The 25,562-nt window shown below is 40.2% G+C and overlaps 4 protein-coding genes across 9 annotated transcripts; 2 read left to right on the plus strand and 2 right to left on the minus strand.

Moving 5' to 3' along the window:
• Positions 1-211: 211 nt before the first annotated feature.
• Positions 212-3,241, plus strand: ube2c (ubiquitin-conjugating enzyme E2C). Of its 3 annotated transcripts, none has more exons than XM_027000670.2 (7): positions 212-298; positions 1,272-1,382; positions 1,718-1,745; positions 1,824-1,910; positions 2,055-2,259; positions 2,855-2,914; positions 3,060-3,241. In XM_027000670.2, the coding sequence occupies exons 2-7, from the start codon at positions 1,282-1,284 to the stop codon at positions 3,095-3,097; spliced, it is 519 nt and encodes a 172-aa protein (XP_026856471.1). In that variant the 5' UTR covers positions 212-298; positions 1,272-1,281; the 3' UTR covers positions 3,098-3,241. The 3 variants fall into 3 exon arrangements, with proteins under 3 accessions (XP_026856471.1, XP_026856470.1, XP_026856472.1); XM_027000669.2 differs by lacking the exon at positions 212-298 and adding an exon at positions 316-385 and having other exon boundaries at positions 3,060-3,239; XM_027000671.2 differs by lacking the exon at positions 212-298 and adding an exon at positions 712-735.
• Positions 3,242-3,959: 718 nt separating this feature from the next.
• On the minus strand, positions 3,960-5,273 carry zgc:109913 (regulator of G-protein signaling 9-binding protein). Its single transcript, XM_027000730.2, has 2 exons — positions 4,951-5,273; positions 3,960-4,633 (listed from the first exon to the last, which is right to left on the minus strand). The coding sequence occupies exons 1-2, from the start codon at positions 5,150-5,152 to the stop codon at positions 4,104-4,106; spliced, it is 732 nt and encodes a 243-aa protein (XP_026856531.2). The 5' UTR covers positions 5,153-5,273; the 3' UTR covers positions 3,960-4,103.
• Positions 5,274-6,761: 1,488 nt separating this feature from the next.
• Positions 6,762-14,941, minus strand: LOC113571570 (E3 ubiquitin-protein ligase RNF182). 2 transcript variants are annotated; one of them, XM_027000579.2, is made up of 3 exons: positions 14,647-14,941; positions 8,674-8,851; positions 6,762-8,327 (listed from the first exon to the last, which is right to left on the minus strand). In XM_027000579.2, the coding sequence occupies exon 3, from the start codon at positions 8,087-8,089 to the stop codon at positions 7,334-7,336; it is 756 nt and encodes a 251-aa protein (XP_026856380.2). In that variant the 5' UTR covers positions 8,090-8,327; positions 8,674-8,851; positions 14,647-14,941; the 3' UTR covers positions 6,762-7,333. The 2 variants fall into 2 exon arrangements, with proteins under 2 accessions (XP_026856380.2, XP_026856381.1); XM_027000580.2 differs by lacking the exon at positions 8,674-8,851 and having other exon boundaries at positions 6,762-8,097.
• A 1,189-nt stretch (positions 14,942-16,130) lies between these two features.
• On the plus strand, positions 16,131-25,292 carry LOC113571665 (nuclear factor of activated T-cells, cytoplasmic 2). Of its 3 annotated transcripts, none has more exons than XM_027000738.2 (10): positions 16,131-16,458; positions 17,078-18,035; positions 18,286-18,454; positions 19,285-19,487; positions 19,766-19,938; positions 20,478-20,618; positions 22,273-22,328; positions 22,415-22,547; positions 22,662-23,279; positions 24,381-25,292. In XM_027000738.2, exons 1-10 carry the CDS (start codon positions 16,335-16,337, stop codon positions 24,428-24,430), a joined length of 2,625 nt encoding a protein of 874 aa, XP_026856539.2. In that variant the 5' UTR covers positions 16,131-16,334; the 3' UTR covers positions 24,431-25,292. The 3 variants fall into 3 exon arrangements, with proteins under 3 accessions (XP_026856539.2, XP_026856540.2, XP_026856541.2); XM_027000739.2 differs by having other exon boundaries at positions 17,081-18,035; XM_027000740.2 differs by having other exon boundaries at positions 16,371-16,458; positions 17,030-18,035.
• Positions 25,293-25,562: the final 270 nt, after the last annotated feature.

The following is a 25,562-nucleotide window of genomic DNA, read 5'->3' on the forward strand; positions in this document are numbered from 1 at the left end:
TATTTTAAATGTATGAAAATAAAGCTTTTACAGTATAACAGAAAAAAAATGTATAAATAAATTTAGTAATTAAGTGATAGCAAATAATTAGCTACATGTTTTTATTACCCCTACACTTTACATGTACTCCTGTGACGCATTCAACGGTTCTAAGCACACCCACATGAAGGCATTATCCAATCAAATCGAAGAGTTCTGGAACATGTATCATTTCATGGTTGCTAAGGCCCAGGTTTGTTTTCTAACTCTGTTTGCGATTGGTGAAAACTCTCCGGGGCGGTGAAACGGTTTGGCGAAAGTAAGTTTAAACGGGGGGGCGGGATATGACTTTTAAAATCTCGCTCTGGACTCCTCCGTTGATAGTTGCAAAAGGACTAGACAGTTGGTAATAATCGTTGCATATCAAATGTATTGTTCTGTCGTTACATTATGTCAAATGCCTGGTAATCTAGGCTATATGTAAAATAAGGAAGCGTAATAATTGTAGTTGAACGAGGTTTTATTTTTGCTTTAACGTTTAAGTAAATTAGCTATCTGTTGGCTAGGTTCTTCCAGACATTAATGTTAGCTAACGCTATCTAACCTAGGCGGCTAGCTAGAAACTAATATAAAGATAGCTAACTTGCTGGTAGTTTACGGCAATAAAGAGAAGATGCTCGCTAGTTAGTTATGTAGATGGATAACAGGTAGGGGCACCAATACTGAAGCTTAATATCCTGTTCAGCTGATAGCTGGGTGAGCTGAACAGTTAACTGTAGCTAGCTAGTTAACCTAGGTTTGCCAAGACGATAGCTAACGTGAGCCGAGTTAAATATCTAGGTTTTGCTGTTCATAACGATAGCTAGAAAATTAATTGTGTTTTGAAATTGAAATGTATTTTTGCCTAATTAAATGCTGAATGGGTCCAACTAATGAGGGGGAACTCGTTTATTCATACATTTTTAACAGCTAGCGAGCTGATGGCTAACCTAGGTTCGGTGTGCTAGGTTGGCTAGTTTGTATTTCACTAACTTAAGTTAAAGATGGATCTTCTTCAGATCATGACGAACTAAGCATGGTAATTTAAGAAAAAATAGGTAAATGGGTTTTGAAGCCTTGATGGATCTGCGTCTTCTAGCTATCGTCAACTTGGATGTTTGTGTTTTGTCGCTAACCATCCAGCTAGCTACATTTAGCTTATAATATCGGTTAGTAGCTTAATAGCTTGTTGATTAGTTAGCTAAATGAGTTGCAACTAACAGTACTGTCCACTAATATTATATAATGTTTAGATTTTAAGCAATGGCCTCCCAAAACATGGATCCTGCGGCAGCGTCGTCTACGGCCGCTTTAAAAGGAAACGAAACTGGCGGAAGTGTGCCAAAGGGGTCTGTTTCAAAAAGGTAGCTATGCAGTACCTACCTGATTTACAATAAGCCCGTATTTTAAAAGGTGGAATACTAGTTTATTACTTGGCTAAAGGCAAGTTACGAGTTTCTCATTGACATCTTCGAGGTGATTGCATCGGCTTTCTGTGGGTAGTAATGACATTCGAAAGTTTGCTTAGTTATTGAAATCACTTTCACAAACAGAGTACATGGATAACTGTATTGAAGAATATGGTGACGGTGAATACTTTGAATATTGCTTAAAGAAAAATTAAATCAGTTTTTGTCAGTTTTGTAACGAATATATGCACATTTTCTGACTACTTTTATTGCCTTACATTTGTCTCTAGGTTGCAACAAGAGCTGATGACACTTATGGTGAGTCCTCAAAGTACCTATGCTGATCTTTAAATTGAATTTTGAAGTCTTTTATCTTAACTTATGTTTACCCTGCAGATGTCAGGAGACAAGGGAATTTCTGCATTCCCAGAGTCTGACAATCTCTTTAAATGGATTGGCACAATTGACGGGGCTCAGGGAACAGTAAGTTTACTCTTTATTATTTGCTGTATTTTAATAAGTAATGGTATATCTTAAGTCACATTGGAGTGAGCTTAATCTTGTATTCAGTGTTTTATTCCTAAACACTGGAATTCCTAAAAATGTAATTGTCTTTCTCCTTTTAAGGTCTATGAAGGTTTGAGGTATAAGCTCTCGCTGGAATTTCCCAGTGGATACCCTTACAATGCCCCACGAGTGAAATTCATCACTTCCTGTTTCCACCCAAATGTTGATGAGAATGGGTTCATATGCTTAGACATTTTAAAAGAGAAGTGGTCTGCTCTTTATGATGTTCGATCCATTCTGCTGTCCATTCAGAGTTTACTTGGGGGTGAGATGTTCTTCAAACATGACATCTACAATATTCCACCCATGTTTAAAATGCTTACTGATAACTCGTGCCCTGTAACCTTTTAATGAATTTCTATGATCCTACTCTTACCAGTCACCTCTGTTCAGTGTGGTTTTTTTTGTTTTGTTTTTTTCCCCTACTTGTAATTTGCTTTCCATCTTATAGCCCTTTATCAGTGATTAGCTTTTGACCATAGAACTGCAACTGGATAGATGTTTTGGGCTACCCAAAACATGACATGACACACTGACCCTGACAGTTATCCTGTACTAGTTGTACACCCACTGCCATGGCACTATTGTGTTAGCAATGCACCTGTATTAAGAAACTAACTAGTGCTGAATGGGGTAAAAGGTGGCTAATGAACTATGTATGGTAATCAATAAGCAACAGCCAATAATCTCACATATACAGCAGTAAGTCAGATCTAGCTACCTATTAGTCTATTAATTTTTTTTTGCCTGGGTGTTTTTCTTTTTTTTTTTTCCCTTTAAATAAAGTAGCTGGTGCGTGAACTCTGTTCACTGTTTTTTTTCTTTTTCTTTCTTTCTTTTCTTTCTTTTTTTTTTTAAAGAGCCCAACAACGACAGCCCTATGAATGCTGCAGCTGCTGAATTGTGGGACAACCAGGAAGGTAAGTAATTCAAATGGATGTGCTTTCCAACCCACATGAATAAGCCTTTGCTATATTCCACTTGTTTTGGTGTACTGAAGCTGATCTCTATTTTCTTCCACCATGCAAAAACATAAGTTGGAATGTTTCTTTGTTCTTATTTCAGCCTTCAAAGCTCATTTGCATGCAACATACAAGAACTGACCTCCAAAAACACACACCTGCCTCTCCACTTTTATCTTCATGTGACCTTGTTTTTGTTTTTTTTCTTGCTAATAATTATGTACATTTAAATCCTGAGTATGTTTATGTACAGTATTTGTATGTTGAATTAAACTTGTCTCAAAATGCCATTCAGTAATTGCATGTTTGTTGCATTAAACATTGTACACATCGCAGTGTTCACAAAACACAAATACAGCTTTATTTTTTTTGTCCTTTAAATTACTAAATCAAGTGTATATATTCTGTAGCTAAATACCTTGAGTAATTTGTAACTAGACAGGTGTTTGTGTTCATTATAACTTTAAGAACTTTGGTGGTTCATGCAGCTGGAAAAAAGGGATAGTGTAAGTTGAGCTATCTCTGTACCTTAACAGCCATTTTACTTAAAAGGAAACATTTAAACTGGCTACAGGAGTTCTGTATCACCCTCACCCCATTGCAATGTTTTGTTTAATTCTGTGGGCTTTCAACATGGACAGTCTTGCCAATCAACTGCCCTGTATTTTGTGGCCTTTAGGGATGCTGTTTTGTCTAGAATATCTTCCATGTTTCAAGCAGAAGATGAAGCTTGAGATAAATGAGACCACTAAGAGAACTTGAGAAATTATATTATATTTATAATTATAAACACTTGATAATATAATTATAGAACTTGAGAACACCTTAATTTCCATTATACCTTTTATTCTCTCTGTGTGTATATGTATATAAAATTATATATTAAAAACTGTCTAGTAGGGATGAGAAGTTTTTACTGGGTTCTCTGTAGCAGAAGATGTTATTTTAGTTACAAGTAGAGGGCAGTGTTTTAAAATTGTACTGTGCATGAGAAAACATGAGGGTTTGTCTACTCTCCAAGGAATAATGTTTAATTATCTATTTGGTAAGAGAGCTGATTTTATGTTTGTTGAGTACTCTGGAATTGAACCTGGATTTCTCTGTTTCAGAGCTATAGTTTCCATATTACTTCACTAAATTTTCCACTCTAGTTGAGCAGACAGAAAATGCACCCTAATCTGCAGTTGGAATGACTGCAGCAGCCGAACGCTCTGTTGGCCTGAGAAACTACTTCCACCTCCATCATCGCTTCCAATGTGTCTTCCTCATCCTGTCCATCTTTGCAGGCCTCAGCCCAGGCCTTCTGCATGGGCTCCACCGACCAGAGGGGAATGTTTACTCTCTGCAGCATCTCCTGGATCAGACCGTCAATCTCCAGCACATGGCCCCTCATGTCCGGCCTCTGCTCTCCATCCCCTGTCACCCAGGGCATCTTCACTATGGCGGCCCGAGCCGCCACCTCCGGTCCCCCACCAACTGCACCAGTATTAACCAGGGCCTGTCGGTCCTTACGCTGGGTGAGGGGAAAGATCTCCTCGAGGGTACTGACTCTCCTCAGGTCTTGCTGAAAGCTCTCCAGGCAGCAGAGGAATAGCACCCAGAGGCGCTCCACCTGCTCGCGGTCTTCCTGCCCCTGCTCTGTCTCTACCAGCAGGGCGAGCAGTCTCCGGTGCAGCCCTGGAACATCAGTGTATAAGGCGAGACAAACAGTGGTGGATGTAAGGTGCAGTGCATGAAAAAAGTACAAATAAAATCTTTGCTCTGAAGACGCACATTCATGATGAAGCTTTGGCATTATTATGAATGGTCTAAAATGACAATGAGCTGCCATGTACCAAAAAGCCATATCACAAATCAGGGCTAGCATTTGAAATGTCATACCACTAAACACCATGATTCTAATCATAAAAAAAGATCACTCCAAGGACAAGCAGTTCTGCAGCAGCCCTGTGAGCTGTTTGTCACTTCTTCCCACCCCCCCACTCCTTTCCTACCTGTGCATATCCTATGAGCCAGTGTCCTGGTTTCCTCCAGCTCCTCCCTTAGGCTGCTGCTGTCTGTGTTGCTCCCCATGCAGGTGGTCATTTGTTGGAAGCAGGCGATCACCTTGCCCAAGGCAGCCTGCGCCTGCTCGCACTCGCTCACCTGTCTCCGCCTGGCCTGAATCTCCCCCACTGACCGCCGCCACCGGTTCATGGCCTCAATAGCCAATTTGAGTTTTGGCACACTTGAGGCTGAACTTTCATACACAGGAGCAAGCCTGGTCGTTGAAGAATCTTTCTGTAGAGTGCAAGTTTTAGCAGGTATTTTAATGTAATTAAAGCCTCCTTAAAATTAAATTTCTATATTGCACGTTTAGTGGTGAAGTTGCCTTTTTGATGCTAAAGAGCCATATTATACAATTATGTGGAGTTCTGCTCTTTGTACCATATTGAATAGGCTTATACCAGTTCAGTCCAGCATTAATCTGCTCTAATTCTCTATCATAGCTTCAAATTAATAAAATATAAGTAATATTTAAAATCAAATTAAAATGAATTTTTACAAAATTTAAATAAATAAAAATAAACAATAATAGGCTATTTTCCTTTTTTCCGGTGCACACTAATCCCTTTATTAGTTAGAACTCCATGCTATCTCAGTGCAAACATTTTGTGTGAAATCAGTGAGACTCCTTAAATTACTATTCATTACTATTCAGAAATAATATTTTTCCTATATAATTATAACCATTTCACTTTGAAAGGAATCCAACCATTGATTACCTGAGTATTCCTAAGAATCCTTCAGAACCTTATTGTCTCTTCTCATTCTTATAGTTGTGTTGACAGTCTCTCGTCTTGACTGCATCTAAGACCGCTTCTGCCAAACACTCTCTTATCACCCAGCTCACCTTGGTACTTCTTTTCCGGTGGTTTCACAGAAGCTGGTCTTCAGGGAGACACGTTTCAATTACAGCTAAACCCTGCAGCTGATGCCCTCAGAACCTAGCAAGCATGCACATGAGGCATCGGAGGGAGACCTCGCTTCAGAATAGACATTCTTAATATGAGTAATAGAAGAACAAGGGTGTTTTTGTGCTGAACAAGGTTAGACCAGGCCCATCTACCACTTCCTTTCATTCCCATGTTTGTGTGTGCATGCAGGGTGAAGTGCTTTGGGCGAGGTTAATTGTCATCTGGGAGCGTGTTGCAGGATTGCGATGGCACAGGCAGGAATCCTTTGTTGACACCCCACACCCCCAGTGGTTACTCAGCCTCATTTGAAAGCTACGTGTTGAGAGGACCCTTGACACGCGCTCCCATGGGTCTTGTATCCCAAGCAACCCCTCCAATATTAGGCTCATTCTGTTAGCAAAAACATCACAGCTACAACTAGTCCTCTGACATCATGAATTACTAATCATATTCATTAATCATACATATTAATATACACCATGCTCTAAACATTTAAGAAGGATTTTATTATTGTTCTTTCTTTCGATTCTGATATGAATTATTAAGTTTCTGCAATTACGCTCAAAGGAAGATTCTGGTTGTCAAGCCATAAAACTCTACTCTCATATAATGCCACTTAATATTTTGTGTCAGTGGTTCCCTATTCAAAGTCTATTCTAGTCTGGCAACCTTTATGCTTCATTAACTGACATCATCTTGACTGTATTTTAAATATTTATTGAATAATAACAGTTTTGGCGGTTAGAAGGTATTTGTTCATTCTCATAGCAATGACAAACACATTTATATATATATATATATATATATATATATATATATATATATATATATATAATTTTTTTCAAGTATATATACACAACATTAAATTTAAAATTTGGAATTGACATGCCTTACAAAGGCAACTTCACTGGGTATATGGAGACTGTGTTGTACAACAAATCTCCAACACAATTCACAGACTTAACTATTCATAAAGCAACTCAAACAAAAGTAGGGAGGACAGCTTTTTTACTTATGAGTTATAGAACAAAGCCCATAGTTCCTATGTTAGATGTTATAGAATATTATTCTCTTATTAGTGGAGTAAAAGAATCACAGTCATGTTGAAGTCCCATGGACTGAACTAATGAATGCAAAAAATCCCAGCACACTTCAGGCAGACATAATACAGACATCCTGCATCAGCTGTCAAGTCCTAACTGCCCAAATAAAGTATATACTGCCCTGCACACAAACTGAAGAGGATTATAAGGAGTTCACTGTTAAATGCTGGTATATTCCGGTGCAACAGTATGTGAGCAGCCAGATGAGAGTTAACAGATATGCATCTGTGATTTTGGCTTGTTTTTTTTATAGATCTTGCTAAGTGAAGTCCATAATGTCTAGAAATTTGCTAAATGCATGGAAGCTACTGAAAAAGCTATGTGGCAATAGCCTCCATGATCTCATGGCAAAGGCATTGGCAGAAGCCATAGAAGACACAGAGGACAAGGGTGGAGGGCACGAGGCTGACCAAGATCACGCCCAGGGTGAGCTGCTGGATCATCAGTAGGTAGATTCCCAGAGGCAGTGAGCTGAAGTACACCAGGCAGAGGAAGCCCATGATGAATCGGGGCACCGTGCGCGACGTCCATGCCCGGCACTTCTGCACAGGTAGGTGACAGGGCAGTGAGTCTAGGCTGGCTGGCCGGTACAGGCGCACCATGTTCAGCATGCTCATGGAGTCGGACGATGACTGCGACTCGCCTGGCACCTCCATGATGGTGATGACCAGGCAGTCAGAGGAACTGTGGGCCTGCTCTGCCACCCCGCCCCCGCTCAGGCCGCTGGGGGTGAGAAGCACCTCACCGGTGGGTGCTGGACCGCTCTTCCGTGCCCGGTCCTGGTACGCGAGGATGGCCAGGATGTTGCTGTCATCCTGGAGGAGCCAGATCTCTTCGTCTGGCACGTGTGTCTCGTGCCGGCAGAACGGGCAGCTGACGACACTGGGCGAGGCGTCCAGCTCCACCATCTTCTTCAGGCATTTGGCACAGACGCGGTGCCGGCAGCTGAGCACCTTGGGCTTGCGGGCACGCGCATCATAGCGGTTGTAGCAGATCTTGCACTCCAGCTCCTCCACCGTATAGACCACAGGCGGCTGTGTGGCCTCCGTTTCTGAGTCAGGCTTGTGGCTCATCTTAAGAGCTGAAAGAGAGGAGCAGGTGGGGCCAGAATGTTCAGACCCAGGCCGTCTCAGCACAGCTGCACCCAGCTGTCCAACTAAGTGTCCACTGTTCTTGCTTTTAAGTCCTAAGTCCTTTTTTTAGAATTTGGAAGTGGAGAAGGGTGATGGTCAAACTGTGTTCGAACACTGTGGTTTCATTTTGGGGAGGTTGCTCTGATGTTGTAACACAATCCACAGATGTAACTATTCCCTAAAACGAATAATCTGAACTCAGTTTCAGTCTAGAAAATAATGATGGCCCAATAAACCATGATTATCCTGGAAGTCATAATGACATTATAACTTTCATAATGATATTGAGTCATCATAAATTTCTACAGTAATGCATGCAAAATCTGCTTTCCCATACATATACATAATATTTGTTCAGAGATACACAGAGCTGTTTGTGTTTAGAGTTTCTTGGACTCACATGAAGCCAAGCAGAAAAAAGCAATACTAGTTTGTGAAGTGGAGGTAATGAGAACTCTAGAGTCACTGTTCTAGCCTGTATGAATTCCTTTTGGATATGAATACCCAAGAAAAGAATACTGCACCTCAGTCATCCACAGCTAAGGTACGAATTGGTAGAAAGTCTTTAAAATACTGGGTAAAACCATCTTGAAATGTGTCCGTTTTCTTCACCAGTTAAAAAGAATGTTCTTAAGTGATAACACATAATTTATGTCCATCATGTATTGAGCTGCAAGCATACAGAGATCATTGACTTGCTTTCTGAAAGAAAAACACAGTAAAATCTTCAGTTACGACACAAAATAGGAATAATTATTTCAAACATATTTATTATTAAATATACCATATATTTAAAAAAATCATTAGTAGTCATTCTGCTGCCACTGACATCACATCACTATAAGAAAATATTCTGTCCCTTGAGTGAGGAGAGAGAATAGAAGAACAACAGAGTATTAATCTTTGTGGAATTTAATGCCACCCCACATTATGGAAGTAAAATGAACAACACAGTAAGCTATGATCTTTGTGGTCATAGTGTTTGCTGGAGAGAAGGCCTTGATTTGCTCTTTGTGAGCAAAAATCAGTGTTCCAACCCCCCACCCCCCATTCATTCATGTCCTCCACATTCATCATGTCCCCTCTATGGGACATAAAACTGCTTGCCAAGTCACAGCTTTGAAGGTGTTTGTATCTCGACCATCTAGGAAATGAGGACAAGAGAATTATAGTGGCCTTGACATATGCATCATTTTTTACACTTGACAAGAGGCCCAAAATGATGTGTTTGCTAATCAAGGGAACCAGCAAGGCTGATGGACGCAAAGCCTGGCGCGACGCTCCAGGCTAAGTTAAGGAGTGACCGAGTGGGTAATTAGCTTTATGGTCCCGCGAGAGAGGGTCTCGCACTGGTCTATAGGTAGGTCATCACCCGAGCCATGCTGCAAGCACACACATCTCACCCAACATGACGTAACACCTCCCACACCTTTCGTTTCTGCCTCAGCCTTGTTTTCTTCTGCTTAAGCTCCTCTTTTTCACACGCATGCAAATACCATCCGCATCTCTGAGAGCAGGTTGTTAGAATTCGAACTCAATCTATAAATAGAATGTCCTGCTGCAGGAAACACGGTCGGCTTTATATAACACCCCCCAACTACCCTTGATGACTGTAATAAAGAGTACTTCTTGCCATCGTTCTTTCTCTCTCATGCACACAGACACATACTAAACAGAAACACACACCTGTCCCCTGAAGAAAGGTGAAAGGCACAGAAATTTAGACTTTTAGATTGTATGGCAGGTTGTCTCCAAGGGACCATGAAAAAAAACAAACAAAAAAACAGAACCCTGCATAAATAGCAATGGGCGGTTTGCTGTGCAGAAGCCCACAGGGTTGCCCCTGTTGTCTGGGATGCAGACGGGCAGCATGGGAAAAGGGGACTTTTTGCCAGCTTAGATTCAGCACCTATTAAAAATGCAGCAAGCCGATACATGCCTGAGGACACGTCTACATTTAGCTGAGTAATCAATGTAGCTGCATCTTCAGTGGTGCATGTTAACCTGTGAGATCGTATCATTCTTAAGGACACTGCATTCCACTCACAGCAAGGGCAAGCTACATTCAGGTACTCTGGTGCTCTGGAGGACCCGTTTGCCCATTTCACTCTCTTGGATAATCTTTTATGGTAGTGATATATAAGAATGGAAATCTGAGGACTTCAGCACCTTACAGTGAACTCTCTCCTGTCATGCAACATAAGCCAGCCATCACACACTCTATCATAAAGTCTATAATAAGACATTCCAATGAGCTCAGACTGATCCAGAAATGTCAAATTGACACTGACATCAACAGTCACTTTAGCAAGTATGGATTGTCCTTACTTTCGTAACATCAGACTACAGGGGGCAAAAAAAAATTTGGCGCACTACTTCGGACAACAACAGTACCGTGCATTGCTAAAATCCTGAGTGTTTTTGAGGGAGGGAGAGAGATACAGGTAGAGATGCCAACCATGTAACATATTAACACACAAACACCATCTGTGCCTCCTGTACTATGGTCAACACAAATGATCCAATTCCTCCTCTCTGGGCCAACATGTATACCCCCTTTTGGGAGGAAGTATTTGAAATGCCAAAAAAGGAACAGTTCATAATTTTTGGATATACATAACCTTTTATTCACATGGATCTTAATATTGGCTTAAATGTTCAGAGCGTTAGTCTTACTAGCAATACCCTTTTATTCTTCATACCCTTTAATTAAAGAATGTCACCGTTATATGTAGAGGAAAACAGAACTAGCAGTTCCATTACAGAAAGATGCAAGTGATTGGATGTTCACAATAAAATCCTATAAAAACATGTTGGATCTACTTTTTAAAATCAAATTGTCTTGCAGAGTAGTCTTACTGGATGCACTATTACTAAAGGCAGGGTCACATAAAGGCCAATTTAACACATTTATATTTTGATAAGGCTATTTTGTTAAAGCTCACACCATATAAAAAATAAGACCAATTTCTACGATCCCATGAACTGAAACATGCCTGGAACATAACAAGAATACTTAATATGGACATAATTTGAATCCTTTAAAAATGTTCAAGGAAATAGTTGCTATATTCTTACATCTTCTTAAATGTTATATCACTTGAATTTGGCAGATACTTTTTATAGGTTGTCTTGCAAATCCCAGTGAATATTCCGTTCATTGATCATCAGAATAAATAATTAAAATTTGAACTCTTGGTAATTTCCTTAATAATTACAATTTAATTTCTTGTTTTTTTTTAAATTTGTGGTTATATTTGAAGTAAGCAAATGTGATAAAATGGTTATGAACAGTACAACATTGCTTACTAATTGGTTAAAGGTTGAGATGTTTCAAGAGGTCTTGTTTCTATAAAACCAAAGTCAGTGAAAATTGATAGTGAAGCTGACTCAAACGAATCAAATTAAGTGCTCTTCTCTTATCCTCTTAAACAAAGCTCAGGCTTTAGGGAAATTTGTACTGTTTTTTTCCACTATGTTCATTTTTAGGTGTAGTCCCAAAGTGGAAAGAATTTGATTTGCTCCAACCAATTGCTTAAATTAGTTAAATGTTTCACATGTTTTTGTTTTTGTTTTTTTGTTGGTTTTTTTTTTTTGGGGGGGGGGGGGGGGGGGGGTTCTTTCTTTCTTTCCAACATATCTTTTTTAAAAATAATTTTAGGAAAAAATATTTGTGAGCCCCAAAATCTTATTCATTTTATACTGCCTTAATCCTGTTATTTCACATTTACCAACCATGGAAAAAGCCACAATATGTATTAAGATATGCTGTACAAGCTGAACTATGCCAAATATTTAATTAACAAAAGCACAAAAAATTGGCAGCTGTGTGAAGAATCTGAATCTTCCCTCTGATATCACCTCATGGCATTCTTCTACTGAGTCATGAATGTTTCACAGCTCTTACCCTGCAATAACGCACCAAACAAACTGGCCAGTATGTATTTTTAACTGAAATTGCACACAGCACAGAAGAGACTACTATATTGTATATCGGTATATCCTGATGGTCTATGCTCGCTTTTTCATCACATTTTATTTATTTCTGTAATCTACTTTCTAACCTTTTTAAAATGGATTTATACATAAAGCTTCATAAAATTACTATCAGATTATTATCACTTTCCATGTAAGATCTTTAATTTTAAGTTCCAATTGAATGGTCATTAGCTATAAGGTCTTTGGGATCCAAAATGATCCAGAAAAAAATGCCTACCTTTTTTCTTTTTTTCAGGAGTACATAGACCAAATGGAAACTTCATGCCTACATGTTTTATTTGTAGTATCAACAACAGCAGGCCCAAAAGCAAAATGAAAGTCCAGTTAGTCTACCCATTTAATCTTACACTAATTATTAATTTCACAAATTAACATCTTCACAATTCCATGTAATAGTGACAACCCCATGAAAGCAACATTTAAAGAGCCAAAGAAAAAGTACTTTGCCATTAAGTGGGTAATCCATCTACCGGGAACTTTGACTGCAAAATGACTGTAAGCAAAGTTGATAAAGGCAACTCTGTGACTTTTAATTCACACCATTGGTCTGAATTCATATTGCCCCAGAGACCTACACTGTACTTCTGATGTGCAAATATCCTGCAAGATCTAGAAGAAAAGAAACATTGTAATAAAAATAAATGTAAATTCACAGCTATTCTTAATAAGACCATTTGAGAATATTCTTTAAATTATTTTAACAAAACAAAGCATTGTTTTAAAGCTATTATATATTTGTTAGAAGTATGGAAATATGAATTTATAAAATGTTGTAGAATAAAAACAAGCATCTATCACAATCACTGGATCACATCTAACCTCTGCTTAAAATCTTCCATAGAACAGCATATCTCAGAATCAGAACAAACACAATGTGCTATTGGCTCCAGTTATTATGCATATCAGGTCTGCAGGCCTGCTCAAGAGCTTTGGCCTCTTGCCACTTTCTAAATTGATCTATTTTCTCTTAAAAGAACACATCCGCAATTGGAGGATGGGCTTCTGTCTTTGTTTGTGATTCAACGGGACAGCTCGGTGGCCAGCTCACACAGTACTGGAAGTGCTTGAGGACCGCACTCCCCACAGCCTACCCCTACCGCCCGCATAAAGCCGTCCAGCTGATGTGTCATTAGTGGACTAGTTTTTGAAGCGTTCCTTTTCATGGACTCTAAAAGTAAAGAACCTGCAAGTCTAAAGTTCTGTGGAACAATGTGTGTCTATAAATTGTGAAAAGTGAGGACATGAAAGATGGTCTGCAAGGATGCTCAAACTACTGTTCATATAGCTAATAAAAGCTGACAAATGTAGAGGAGACTGAGAAGCAAGTTTGGTTGTTAATTGCAATGTTTGCTTTTTGCAATGACATTAAGGCTTGCAAATAGGCGAGTGTTTAAATTTGACCTCTCCCTTGAATTTAATATCCCTTTCTCCACGTTCAAGTCACGTAAACCTTGCCTCTCCTACATTTTCATCAGTATTACATGAATCATATTTAAGGTAAGCTAGTTGTGCCTCTAGGAGTGTGTCAGTGTGATTATAGGATGTTGTTGAGACAGCTACTTCTAAGTTAATTGGAATTCGTCCTCCACATAAGACATTATATAACGCTCTCTGAAATGTCTCGCTGCAGTTTCCTCGGTTATTTTCAGTAGACACTATAAGGTATTGCAGGATTCAGTATCACTCGACAGTCAACAAATGATTTAAAGATTGTGATAGGCTTACTTTTGACGAAAGTGAAAACTGGCCTACTGAAATGTGATAAGTGTCCATAACGGTTTAGGCAAAATTATTCTGACTGAGGCCTGACTTGATTTCACTAGGAGCATAACATCACTTTCAGGATACTGCGTTTACACTCTTGCAACAACATCACATTTTTAATCTGCAGAAGATTTTTACATAGAACAGATTATTGCAGAATTTACGTCTAAGATCTTCAACAGGAGTCCATTTCACATTAAGCATCATCATGAACAAAATAATAGGTCCTTCGATTTCTATACACGTGTTGCCGTAGTCCAACAGGTCTTTGGCGTTAAAATTGCGCATAACATCTACCCCCCCACCCACCCGAGAAAGACGGACCCGAATATGATATCCATAGTAAACGTCGAAATACTAGGCTTATAAAACAGAATAGCAAATAGTAATATTAATTAAGGCTGGACTCATATATTTGTTACATTACACTGTGAAGGAATTACTAAACAAGGTCCTTTTCACTTCTAGAACTCCTGACCACCACATGATGATTTGCACTGCCTATTTAAATGTTCACAAAAAATCACTTAATACGACAAATTGGGTATGTCGGCTCAACGAAAGTCACACTGACACTGGCGGCATCGTTTGCTATGCCTCCAACGTAGGTTACATTATATCTGGCACATTGATTGTTACTCCTTTGGTTTAACGGTATTGTCTTAGAGCATATTTAATGACTGTCGATTTATATGATCAGTTAACATTCAGTAGCGGTTGTATCAAGCACTCACCCCTCAGTTCTTGCTTGTGAACAGTAAACAACCGTCTGTTCAGTCCCCGACTTCAATGCCGAAGATTACTGTAGCTAATCAGAGCAACATTTCCCTTTCACCGTGTTGTGTCGCTTGCTGTGGTGAGTCACAGTCAATCTTGAGGTCCCATCTGCCCGACCAGAACTGTTACAACCCCCTCAATGCGGTAGCGCTACAGCATCAGAAGCTGCACAGATTTCTCCTCAGTGGTTGCTGTGGCAACAAGACCCAGTGCGAAGTGCGGCTGAAACGACTTGACGGTCAGAATGCTAGAGAGGGCCCGTCCGCCGCCGTCGTGTTGGACTTTACGGACGCACAAGATCACCTCCCTACTACAACGTAGAATTAAAACACAATTCATGATACCGTTTTATATATCTGTATGATGATTAATGATGCCAATCGAAAAGTTACGAAGTTTTATCCCCCTAGTACGCCAGTTACTATTTAAAATTAGGAGCCAACTGAACGTATTCCAAGGTCAATAAAGGAAACGTAGCCGAGCCTATCTGAAAACAGATCTCTAAACTGAAACAAACCGAGTTTTTATAAAATACAGTTTAAAGAACCTACATTGCCCTGTAGCCTTAGTTAATTAATCTACGCCAGTAATGCCTATTGTCTTATATTTTACTATCAATGCAATGAGTGAACACACAGTACGTGCCAAATAAAATGAGATTTGGACAAAACGTAAGGAAACAAATAGCCTCTGCCTTTGCAAGAATCCCTTTGAATAACAAAGTTGACCAGCAGATGGTGCTGAGGCTGCAGTAACTCGTACGAAGCAATGTACATGGTCGTTAAGAAAAGTGGAGCAAGAACACTTGAGACTCAGACGCAATAGGCAATAGTTAAACTTGAACAGTGCAGTAGGCTATACACGAATGGCGAGTCATCCTGAAAACAAAGATGGTTGTCCGTGTCACTCATATCTGTCAGCACATATTGCACCACAATTTCTCACAATTTAAGCGTTTTAACAGCGATATTACATAAATCCTTTATAATTAGTATGTGTTTTGTCACGTGTATCAAACTGAAACATATAACTAAGTCTAAACTAGAAAACAACGCAACGGCGCCATCTTGGGGTAATATTCCGGGATTCTAATATTTAAAACCATATTTTGCATTATTTTATTTTTTTTGGGCTATTTTTGAACTTCGAATTGATTTCTCAAACTGGACAACAATTATATTTTAAATGCTGTAATTTAATTACGCTTTTCGAGTTCTTAAATTTAGATTTCTTAAATTACACATTTCGATTTCTTAAAAAAAGTAAATTAGCAGTAATCTTGTCCTTTATTTATTTATTTTTTGTTAGATACCCAGTACAGTTCAAATTATAAACTAAGTCACGGTTGGGGTTTGAGAAACAGTTTACCACAAAGTTCTGGAGGAGTTTCTTTTCAAACAGGAAGTTGCTGCTGATCCCTTTGATCACTGCGTTCACCGCTTTCTCTCTCAATTGAAGCGTTGCGTCAGTGTATCGCGAAGACAGCTTGATGGATGTTAGCAGTCAACCCTACGAAAGGTTATAGCCATCCCGAATCAAAGAATTCTGTAGCCATTGCGAGAGATTTTTTTTGTTCTTGTTGTTTCTGCTTTAGCGAAATTTGGAATACACTTTATTTGTGAAAAGTGGAGAGAAGACTTCCCCAATGAATACTAACTATGACAACAATGATACTGGATTCGCTTCGGGGAGCGGACAAGATGAAATGGACTTACCTTTCCCTCTTTTCCTGTACAATCAACATGGGAATGAAATTCATGATGATCAAGGTCAGTAGGTGAACTTAAAAAGTTATTCCCAAACGGCCAATATGCTCAAATAGTCATCACCGACTATTCACAATTTTGTTAAAATTGTATTCTCTGTATATGTCTTATATGGGTGGCACTGGTTATTTCATAATATAACAATATAACCTACTCATGTATTGACCTATTATTATGTTTTTATTATTTCTTTTTGTTTAATGACCAAAAATGGAAAATTATACATAATGGGAAAAATAAATAAATAAAAATAAAATAAATAAATAAATATATATATATATATATATATATATATATATATATATATATATGTGTGTGTGTGTGTGTGTGTGTGTGTGTGTGTGTGTGTGTGTGTATTTTTTCATCATGTATAATTTTCCATTTTCCAGTAAATAATAAATTGTATATATAAATTTAACCAACATATATAGAGTAATTGTTTATTACTGGTAGTCATTTGCATTGCTATTAAACTGAACATGTTCTATTTCCACTTTAAAACAGTCTGATTAGTACTCTCCTACTTAAACGCAAGATAAATCATCCAAAACATTTATTTTTTCTTTCCCTTTAGTGTTGAAACACTGACCCATGTCAACTCTGCATTTCTCCTGTTTCTCAGCAGATGATCTTGATGCCCCATCTCACCTCCATGCTAATCCACACTCATCTTGCACCAACCAAGGCCATGTTCCATACGGTAATCTCTCCTTCAGTGGACCTTCCTACCACCAGCCACCCTCTGAGGATTTTTTTGCCTGCCCCCACCCAGATTTAAGAGACCTTCTTGGGCACTCCCTCCAATCACACTCTGGAGCTCTTCCAGCTTCCAGCCCCAGGATCGAGATCACCTGCCCAGACCTGCACCACCATCAGCGTGACCACGTGCACACGGCACCGGTGGACATCAACCGCCGTCTGGCCGTACCTCCTTACCAGAACCCCATATACCGGGAGAACCTGAGCCCGGCAAGCAGCAACTCCTCTACCAGCTGGCAGTCGGAGGTGTACTCGCCCCAGCCCTCACCCCAGCCCTCGCCCCAGCCTTCACCATGTGTCTCACCCAGCAGCAGTGGGGCCCTGGCTGCTGTGACGGTGGCCGAGCTGTGTCCGAGGCTCCAGGCCATCCACCCTTCTGGCTCCCCGGGTACCTCTCCCACCACGTCTCCGCGCACCAGCATCACGGAGGAGACGTTCCTCAGCAGCAGAGTGTCATCACCACGGCCAGGTTCACGCTCGGCTTCGCCCCAGGGCAAGCGCACGTATGAGCAGTACCAGAACCCCAGTCTGGTGGGCCCACGCTCCCGCAGTCCCTCACCCCATGCCAGGCGAGAGGAGCAGCCAAAACCCTATGAACCTCCAGTCAACCTGGAGGAATTTGTCGACAACTTCAGCAAGGGCATGACCAAAACCATTCCCACCAAGATTGTGCGGCCCAATCAGGAGTATTCATTCTACAACCTGTCAGAGCATACCAACCTCTCAACTGCTCAGGATGTGAAGCAGGAGACTGTGATGGAGCCTTTCTATTTCACACCATCCCTCGAGTGGTCCAGTCAGCTGGCCCCAGGAATGTGCAGGTAAACAAGTCAACTTTTGTAACTAAAAATTAGCTGTCACTGTCACTGAGAGTGAAGCTTGACTAATAATGCTCTAAACTCCATTTTTATGAATGAATGAACACATCTTGATTTAGTCAGAGAATTACTCTCCACCTTAAGGTAGCTGTTAGCTTCCACATGCGCCAGACCTCATTTTACAATTTGGGGAGCCAGTGAACTGTGAGTGCCATAGTGTGAGAGTGACAGAATCTCTTTTGCTGTTTGTCAGCATGTCGGTGGCATCCCTGCCTGCCCTGGACTGGGCTCTGCCCAGCAGTGCCAAGCAGTACGAGCTGAGCATAGAGGTGCAGCCCAGACCACATCACCGGGCCCATTACGAGACGGAAGGCAGCCGAGGGCCTGTGAAAGCAGCCTCAGGAGGCCACCCTGTGGTCCAGGTACACTGTCTCGTGTCATGTGCAGGAGAGACAAAGGATATCTCAATGTGTAGGAGTGTTTTCTCAGTGGGGTGGAAGGGTTTCGAATTTTACATGTGGGAAAGGCATTGGCTTGAGAGACTGAGGACTTCATATGATTTGATAACTAGATAGCATGGGGAAAGGTTTGGTCCGGAGAGGGAGGTGGGGATTGTGTGATTGCAGTGACAGTATCTCCATGTTATCAGGCAACCTTTGGTGTTCATGCCTATGGAAATTAAGCTTTGTGTTTTTGCCTACACTATCACAGAGACTGCTCTGTTCTCATCTACCGTCACAGTAGCTACACAAACACATGCATGCACACATATACACACCAAAAGCAGTTCCTCTCACTTTCAGCCCTGTCTCATTTACCTGTTTCTGCAGTTTGGAGTAGTTTGTATTTTTAGGAACAGTGGAAGAGAGTTTTCATAACAAGTTTTAGACATTATCTCTGCTTCTCCATATTGAAATCATTTAGTGTTTCCTGCTAGTGACGAAGGCACCTCAGTTCTCACTTCCCTGGATAGTCAAATTTTAGGCCTGTCCTGCATAGTTGGTCCACTAGACATTCCTGTCTAGAAAAAAACACTCAGCATTCATTCATATTTTCCATTGTCCTTTATATCACAAAATATTTTTGCCTTACTCTCCCTGGTTATTAATGTATTATGTACATATATAGAAAAAACCTTACCTGTAATGGGGTCTGATGAGTGTCATGGCAGCTCTAGGTGATGCTGCATCCAGTACATAAACTGGACGGTAAAGTGTAAGGCTGACAAGAGGTTTATTTGTGCCTGCTGCAGCTGCACGGTTATGGAGGGCGAGAGGCGCTTGCCATGCAGGTCTTCATCGGTACGGCGGACGAGCGAGCTGTACGGCCGCACGCCTTCTACCAGGTCCATCGCATCACGGGCAAGACAGTCACCACCAGCAGCTGTGAGAGGATAGCAAATGGGACCAAGGTCCTGGAGTTGCCGCTTGAGCCAAAGGCCAGCATGCGGGCGGTGTAAGGAAAGCAGGCTTCTCAAAGGCTGTTATTATCTTATCTCTGCCCCTCTCCACTAAAAACATTAACGCGTAGCATTTCCCTGGCTTTTACACACCTGATTCATCACACATCCATCATGTCATCTTGCTGATTATATCTTTTTTTTTTTGCCTCAGTGCTCTTTTTGCATTATATATAAACATCATTTTATGCTATTATAAAACATTCGATAATGCAGTAGAGGCCTTGCACGTGGGCTGCTGCTCATTCACATGCGCTTTTATTGCCTCTCCAAGCGTGGACTGCGCTGGCATCCTGAAGCTGAAGAACGCAGACATCGAGCTGCGCAAAGGCGAGACAGACGTGGGCCGCAAGAACACGCGTGTGCGCCTCGTCTTCCGCGTGCACGTGCCTCAGCCCAGCGGCCAGTGGATCTCTCTGCAGGTCGCATCCCAGCCCATAGAGTGCTGTGAGTGTTCAAACCAAATCTAAGTCTGCAGAAAGGGTGGCACCACCCTCTGATTGCTTTTGTTGGTTTTCTCCGTTTTGTCTCAGTTAAACCAGATTACACTGGATTAGACTCATTTTGAACATAGTAATTCAATGCAATTTATGTACCCAAGTTACAGATAGTCATATATTTGTGGTTTTCTAGTACCTCGCATACTTCACAACAAGGTGGGAGAAATTTGATTTCAGTCTGAATGCCTGAATTAATTTACCAAAAATTAATTTATTAGGAATAATCAGAATCTTGCTACTCACAGGTTGAGGGTAGGCCTAATTTACCTTGTTATATGGGTACTCCAGACCAGTGCAGCTAAGATAACACATTGGTTAGTAAAAGTGCATAACTAGATTGTCATGGCAGCAAAGAAAACCAATAACAAAAAAGTAACTTGAAATATAACTTACTAAACCCAGCTCAGGTGATGTGGCAGCAAGAAGCCATGTGCTCGTAGCAAGGGACAATCAACTCGTCACTCTGCCGCTTTCACTCTCTTCCAGCTCAGAGGTCTGCCCTTGAGCTCCCCGCCGTGGAGAGGCAGGACGTGGACTGCTGCTCAGTGCTGGGTGGCCTGAGGATGATCCTGACTGGACAAAATTTCACCTCAGAGTCCAGGGTGCTCTTCACCGAGAAAACCCAAGGTGTGTAGCGTGGGCAGCACAAAGCCAGGAGCATCCAGGGCCCCGTTGGCTGCAGACCGAATTAGCATATCATTTGTTTTGGAGTTGTGTTCAAGTCAATTGCATGTCAGGCTAGAGCCAGCCCATGAGAGTTTGCATTTTACACTGTAGCCTGGTTTGGCCAAAGGTGGTCTGCTGCAGCAGAGTAAGAAGGGGAAACAGATAACTGGTTTGCAAAGCAGCAACACGCATGCATGCACAAACACACACCTCATGCCACTATGTCAGTGTTTACAGAGAAAGATGATAAACTACACCAAACACTAGACTCAAATAAACCATACTAAAATTTTAAATCTGATCCATGCTTTTTTTTTGTGTACTAAAAATCAACAATTATATGTAACAATTTTATATATATATATATATAATTGTAAGCTATATATATAAATAATACATTTATAATAATACATAATACAATAATACATTTATATATATATATATATATATATATATATATATATATATATATATATATATATATATATATATATATATATATATATGCGTGTGTGTGTATTATAAAATGTATTATTTATATATATAGCTTACAATTATATATATATAAAATTGTTACATATAATTGTTGATTTTTAGTACACAAAGTAAGGTCAAAAAGGTTAATGTAATATAAATATAATAAAGTCACCTAAATTAAGTAGCACTATTTGTACTACTTTTTAAAATATCTGAATGTAAAGTACTTTGGGGGAAAAAATGTAAACAGCTGGTATTTTTACTTCTTTGTATATGGTGTTTTGCTTTGAACAAAAAATCTTAGAAATAAATCTTGAACTCTAAGGTACTCTCACAAACAAAATGAATGTACAAAACAACAGGTCAACCTTCGGTTTAATTTAGACTGCAGACACAGTTCAGCTGTGTAGAACACAAATGCACCATAAAGTTTTTTCTGTCTGGCAAATGTAAGTTTTGCCGCCATTTTCCATTGAGCTGTGCTAAAGGATGTGGTTAGACATTGCAACGATACAATCTACAAGCGGAGTCTCCTCCTTCCTTCGCTCAGTGCAGAGTGTGTAGGCTGGCGTGCGGAGGTGCGGGGGGAGGGGCTACTCAGCGAGCCGCACATGAAAGGGACTGTGCTGTTTTGCCCTATGCACCCAGAGTCACGGAAAGGATGCAGTGGGAGTTGGAGTTTGTTGTGGCTCTGAACAATGAAATCAGGACATTGGCTAGAGTTTAGAGATGTTAAAGGTGTTGGTGAAGTGGGATTAGTTCTGTAGAGAGACATGAACTTATGGAAAAAACAATATTATAGTTCCATGCATATTCAGTGTTAAAAACTGGCTAGATTCCTATATGACATGTTGTTATAACATGTTGTTGAATATGTTATGCAGCAGATGCTCTAAATCAGTGTTTTCTCAGTCCAGTACTTGGGGCCCTTCAAACGGTCCATGTTTTTGGTCTAACCCATTGCCCAGTTTTTCATATTCAGTGTTCAGTTGGTTCACATAAAGTGAGTGGCAGCTAGGACGGAGCAAAAATGGGGTGCATCTGGCGCAGGTCCTGAGAATCACTGTGAAAAATCATAAATCCCAAACCTAACCTGTAAACCTTGGTGAAGCTCTTAATCACTGTTTGGTTCCTACAGATGGCTTGGAAGTATGGGAAGCTGAAGCTAGGGTTGACAGAGAAAAAAGCCAAACTGTAAGTACTTAGGTGATGTGCAGCTGAGAAGATAAAGTCCTTGTATGGATCTCTTTGGAGCTGAATCCTTAATGTGTCTGTCTCAGAACATGTTGTATTTGGACATTCCTCCATACCGAGATACCAGCATCTACCACCCAGCCAAAGTCAACTTTTGCGTGTTAAATGGAAAGAGGAAACGCAGTCAGCCACAGCATTTCACCTACATGCCACTTTCAGGTGACCCACTGTCCTTAAAACATGCAAATCACTGCATTTATTGTATTTGAAGTGGTTTTCCTAAAGCTTTCACTTTGCTGTACTAATGAAGAAATGCTCTCATGCATCTTCCAGTGCCACTGATAAAGGCAGAGCCAGTGGATGATTATCAATATGGTCATCTTGGAGGCACGGTGCCCCAGGTTTTGGGCGTGTCTCCACAGTCCTGTTGCCATGCTGTGCCGCTTAATGCCAGCAGCTGTGCCATGCCTGGCATGGGAGGCGCGGCCTCTCCGAGGAGCAGTGCACTTATGTACCCTCCAGCCACAGAGTACCCTCCGGCCCTCTACCAAAGCCACCTGGAGGCCCTTGGCAGCAGCCCTGCTCACTATGAGCATGCCCTGGATCACCCTGATGCCAGAGGGCATGCCAGCTCGCCCAGCCACATGGCTGGCATGGGCCCGAACCTGGCCTCTCATCTCAAGCCTGCTGGCTACCAGCATGCCGTAGCTGAGCCCAGCTACAAGGCCACTGCCTCCGTGTTCCCTGGATTAGAGGTGTCAGAGCTCAGCCCTGTTGTGGCTCACCAGAGGGGCTTTGGTCCAAGAGCGCCCTCTGTGGCTGGGAGGTCCCCGCCAGGGAAGAGCTATGCCCTGCAGCAGCTTGGCGCCCCTGTGGAGCATCAGAGGATCAGCAGTCCTGCAAGAGTCACAATCAAGCAGGAGAATCTGGACCAAGCCTATCTGGATGATGGTGAGTGGGCTTGCTCCTTCTACTTTAATAGCTAATTTTGCTATTGATACCATGGGCATGTAGCCCTGTAACCTGTTCACTGCAAAAGACCCAGAAGACCCATAATGACAAGTGATTAATTGAAGGAACACTGTCTAGTTGTTCCAGTGGTTAATACTCCACTGTTTATAGTGTCAAGAAAGAGCTCATGACCTAGAGTAGATCAGTGGGCATTTGTTCTCTAATGCATGCCCCCCTTTTCAGCCTATGCTATGTGGGTCAGTGCTTTTAATAGTCTCTGGCAAAGCCCGTTCAATATGGAGCTGTGAGCTATCTCTATTTGGTGGGTGTTACAGTAGAACAGAATAAATCCATGAGGACTATTGATCAATGGATTAAATCACAAAACCTCTAGTGAATAAATGTTTTTTCCCCCCTTTGTTTTTGTTTCTAGTGATTTACTGTCCTCAATCACACTGAAAAAGTCACATTACATATCGCCTAATAAGAGTTCTCGACATAGGTAGAACTAGGCACACTAAGCTAATTAATAAAAGGAAACATATTTGCTTTGAAGAGGTTCAGGTTATGCACAAATGTTTAACTAGCTTGACTGTTAAGAAGCATTAAGTATAGTAAGATATTCCTATTATTAAATTTATCATTTGATGTGTAGAATGATAGCAAAGTCTCTTGTAGAGTACAGTGACTTTGGCTTCTGTTTAAGGCCCATTGCTACCTGTCACATCTACCCCTTGTTCTAATTTTAGACTGAAGAGGGAGAAAAGTTTCCAATTTTAGCCCACTAGGTTAACATTTCTGTTCCGCCACAGGAAGCAAAACCAAATAAAGCATCAGAGGTTGCCTGGTGATGAGATTTACTGTTGCTCTCTGCTTCCCCCTAGTGAACAAATATCCACTCTCATGCTAACCTAGGTGGGGCAAATACTGCAGTATTCCTGATTGCGCACTTTCCACTGCAGTGACAGAAGCCTTTGTATCACATCTAGGCCTTAATAAACCAGTTTTTTCTTTACTCTAAGCAGTAGCTTCATGACTGTAGAGAATTTGAATACAATCACATGCTCTATGACTGCTGGTGTTTCTCTTTTGTTCATACAGTGAATGAAGTGATCAGAAAAGATCTTACTGTTCACAACAGTGAACAGTAATGGCCATTGCAGAAAATCCACCTAAAAATCTTTTTTGAAGACCCCACTTTATGTCTGTACTAGATCTTTATTTTATATCTAAAGGTTTTTAAAGGTATAGTAAGTAACATTTTAGAGTTACTGTGCTTATTAATTGTAATATTGATGCATATTGTTTATGGTCACATAAATAGGAGAGTCAGGATATGCATATTACCTTTAAGTTTGGATATTATTTCTGATGGGAAAGTTCATTTTCCAGGCAGCATACAAGTTAGTGTTTCTGGTACTAACCCTTAGTAGTGTCATTTTCTATTTATGTTCCATTAGATTTTAATGGAAAATGCTATTTGTTGGATCTTTAAAACCCAACGGTTTTCTAATGTATGAAAGTACAAATGCAGTTATATCAATCTTGTAGTTTTTTTGCCCTTATATTTTATAAATTGCAATGTTCTCATTTCATTTTGCTTTTGAAATGACATTTTATGAAGATGTATTTATGATTGTATATTTCAAATTAAATGCACTGTATTACTTAAATTTACTGTTGAACTGACTTGCCAGTTTTTTCACAATATTAATAGTGGCTGTCACTTATTGAAGTGTTTTTGTTGCATACAATAACATAAAAATGAAAAAAGTCTCAGACTAAAGAGAAACTGAGAGCAGCATATTTCTTAGACTAGCATTAGAAAATTAAGATTAGTTCTATTTAAGTAACAACAATCGTTCTTATAACAGACTTGTATTACAAATGAAATGTTGCTAAAAGTGGAACAGTTAATTAGTAAACTTACAATTACCAACATATAGGTAAGATCTCTGGTGTGTCTGTGTGTGTGTGTGTATATATATATATATATATATATATATATATATATATATATGTATACACACACACACACACACACATATATATATATATATGTATACACACACACACACACACACACACACACACACATATATATATATATATATATATATATATATATATATATATATATATACATACACACCTCCTTGAGAGCTTACCTATAAGTTAATTATAAATTAAGCAATCAAGTTTATTAAAGTAATAATATAGAACATAAACTGGTTTAATTTCCAACAGCACATCCTGTTTCTCTGGAAACACTGCATTACTGAA

This window comes from Electrophorus electricus, chromosome 3, assembly GCF_013358815.1.
Source record: "Electrophorus electricus isolate fEleEle1 chromosome 3, fEleEle1.pri, whole genome shotgun sequence".
NCBI classification, from domain to species: domain Eukaryota; kingdom Metazoa; phylum Chordata; class Actinopteri; order Gymnotiformes; family Gymnotidae; genus Electrophorus; species Electrophorus electricus.

Excerpts from the sequence above, each read along its gene's own strand:
- ube2c (XM_027000670.2), top strand. The coding sequence starts at position 1,282 with ATGGCCTCCCAAAACATGGATCCTGCGGCAGCGTCGTCTACGGCCGCT. Across the intron at positions 1,383-1,717 it reads AAGGGGTCTGTTTCAAAAAG|GTTGCAACAAGAGCTGATGA; the intron begins GTAGCTATGCAG and ends ATTTGTCTCTAG. Across the intron at positions 2,260-2,854 it reads CATTCAGAGTTTACTTGGGG|AGCCCAACAACGACAGCCCT; the intron begins GTGAGATGTTCT and ends TTTTTTTTAAAG.
- zgc:109913 (XM_027000730.2), bottom strand. The coding sequence starts at position 5,152 with ATGAACCGGTGGCGGCGGTCAGTGGGGGAGATTCAGGCCAGGCGGAGA. Across the intron at positions 4,634-4,950 it reads GGCTCATAGGATATGCACAG|GGCTGCACCGGAGACTGCTC; the intron begins GTAGGAAAGGAG and ends CTGATGTTCCAG.
- LOC113571570 (XM_027000580.2), bottom strand. The coding sequence starts at position 8,089 with ATGAGCCACAAGCCTGACTCAGAAACGGAGGCCACACAGCCGCCTGTG.
- LOC113571665 (XM_027000738.2), top strand. The coding sequence starts at position 16,335 with ATGAATACTAACTATGACAACAATGATACTGGATTCGCTTCGGGGAGC. Across the intron at positions 19,939-20,477 it reads ATCCCAGCCCATAGAGTGCT|CTCAGAGGTCTGCCCTTGAG; the intron begins GTGAGTGTTCAA and ends ACTCTCTTCCAG. Across the intron at positions 20,619-22,272 it reads CTTCACCGAGAAAACCCAAG|ATGGCTTGGAAGTATGGGAA; the intron begins GTGTGTAGCGTG and ends TGGTTCCTACAG.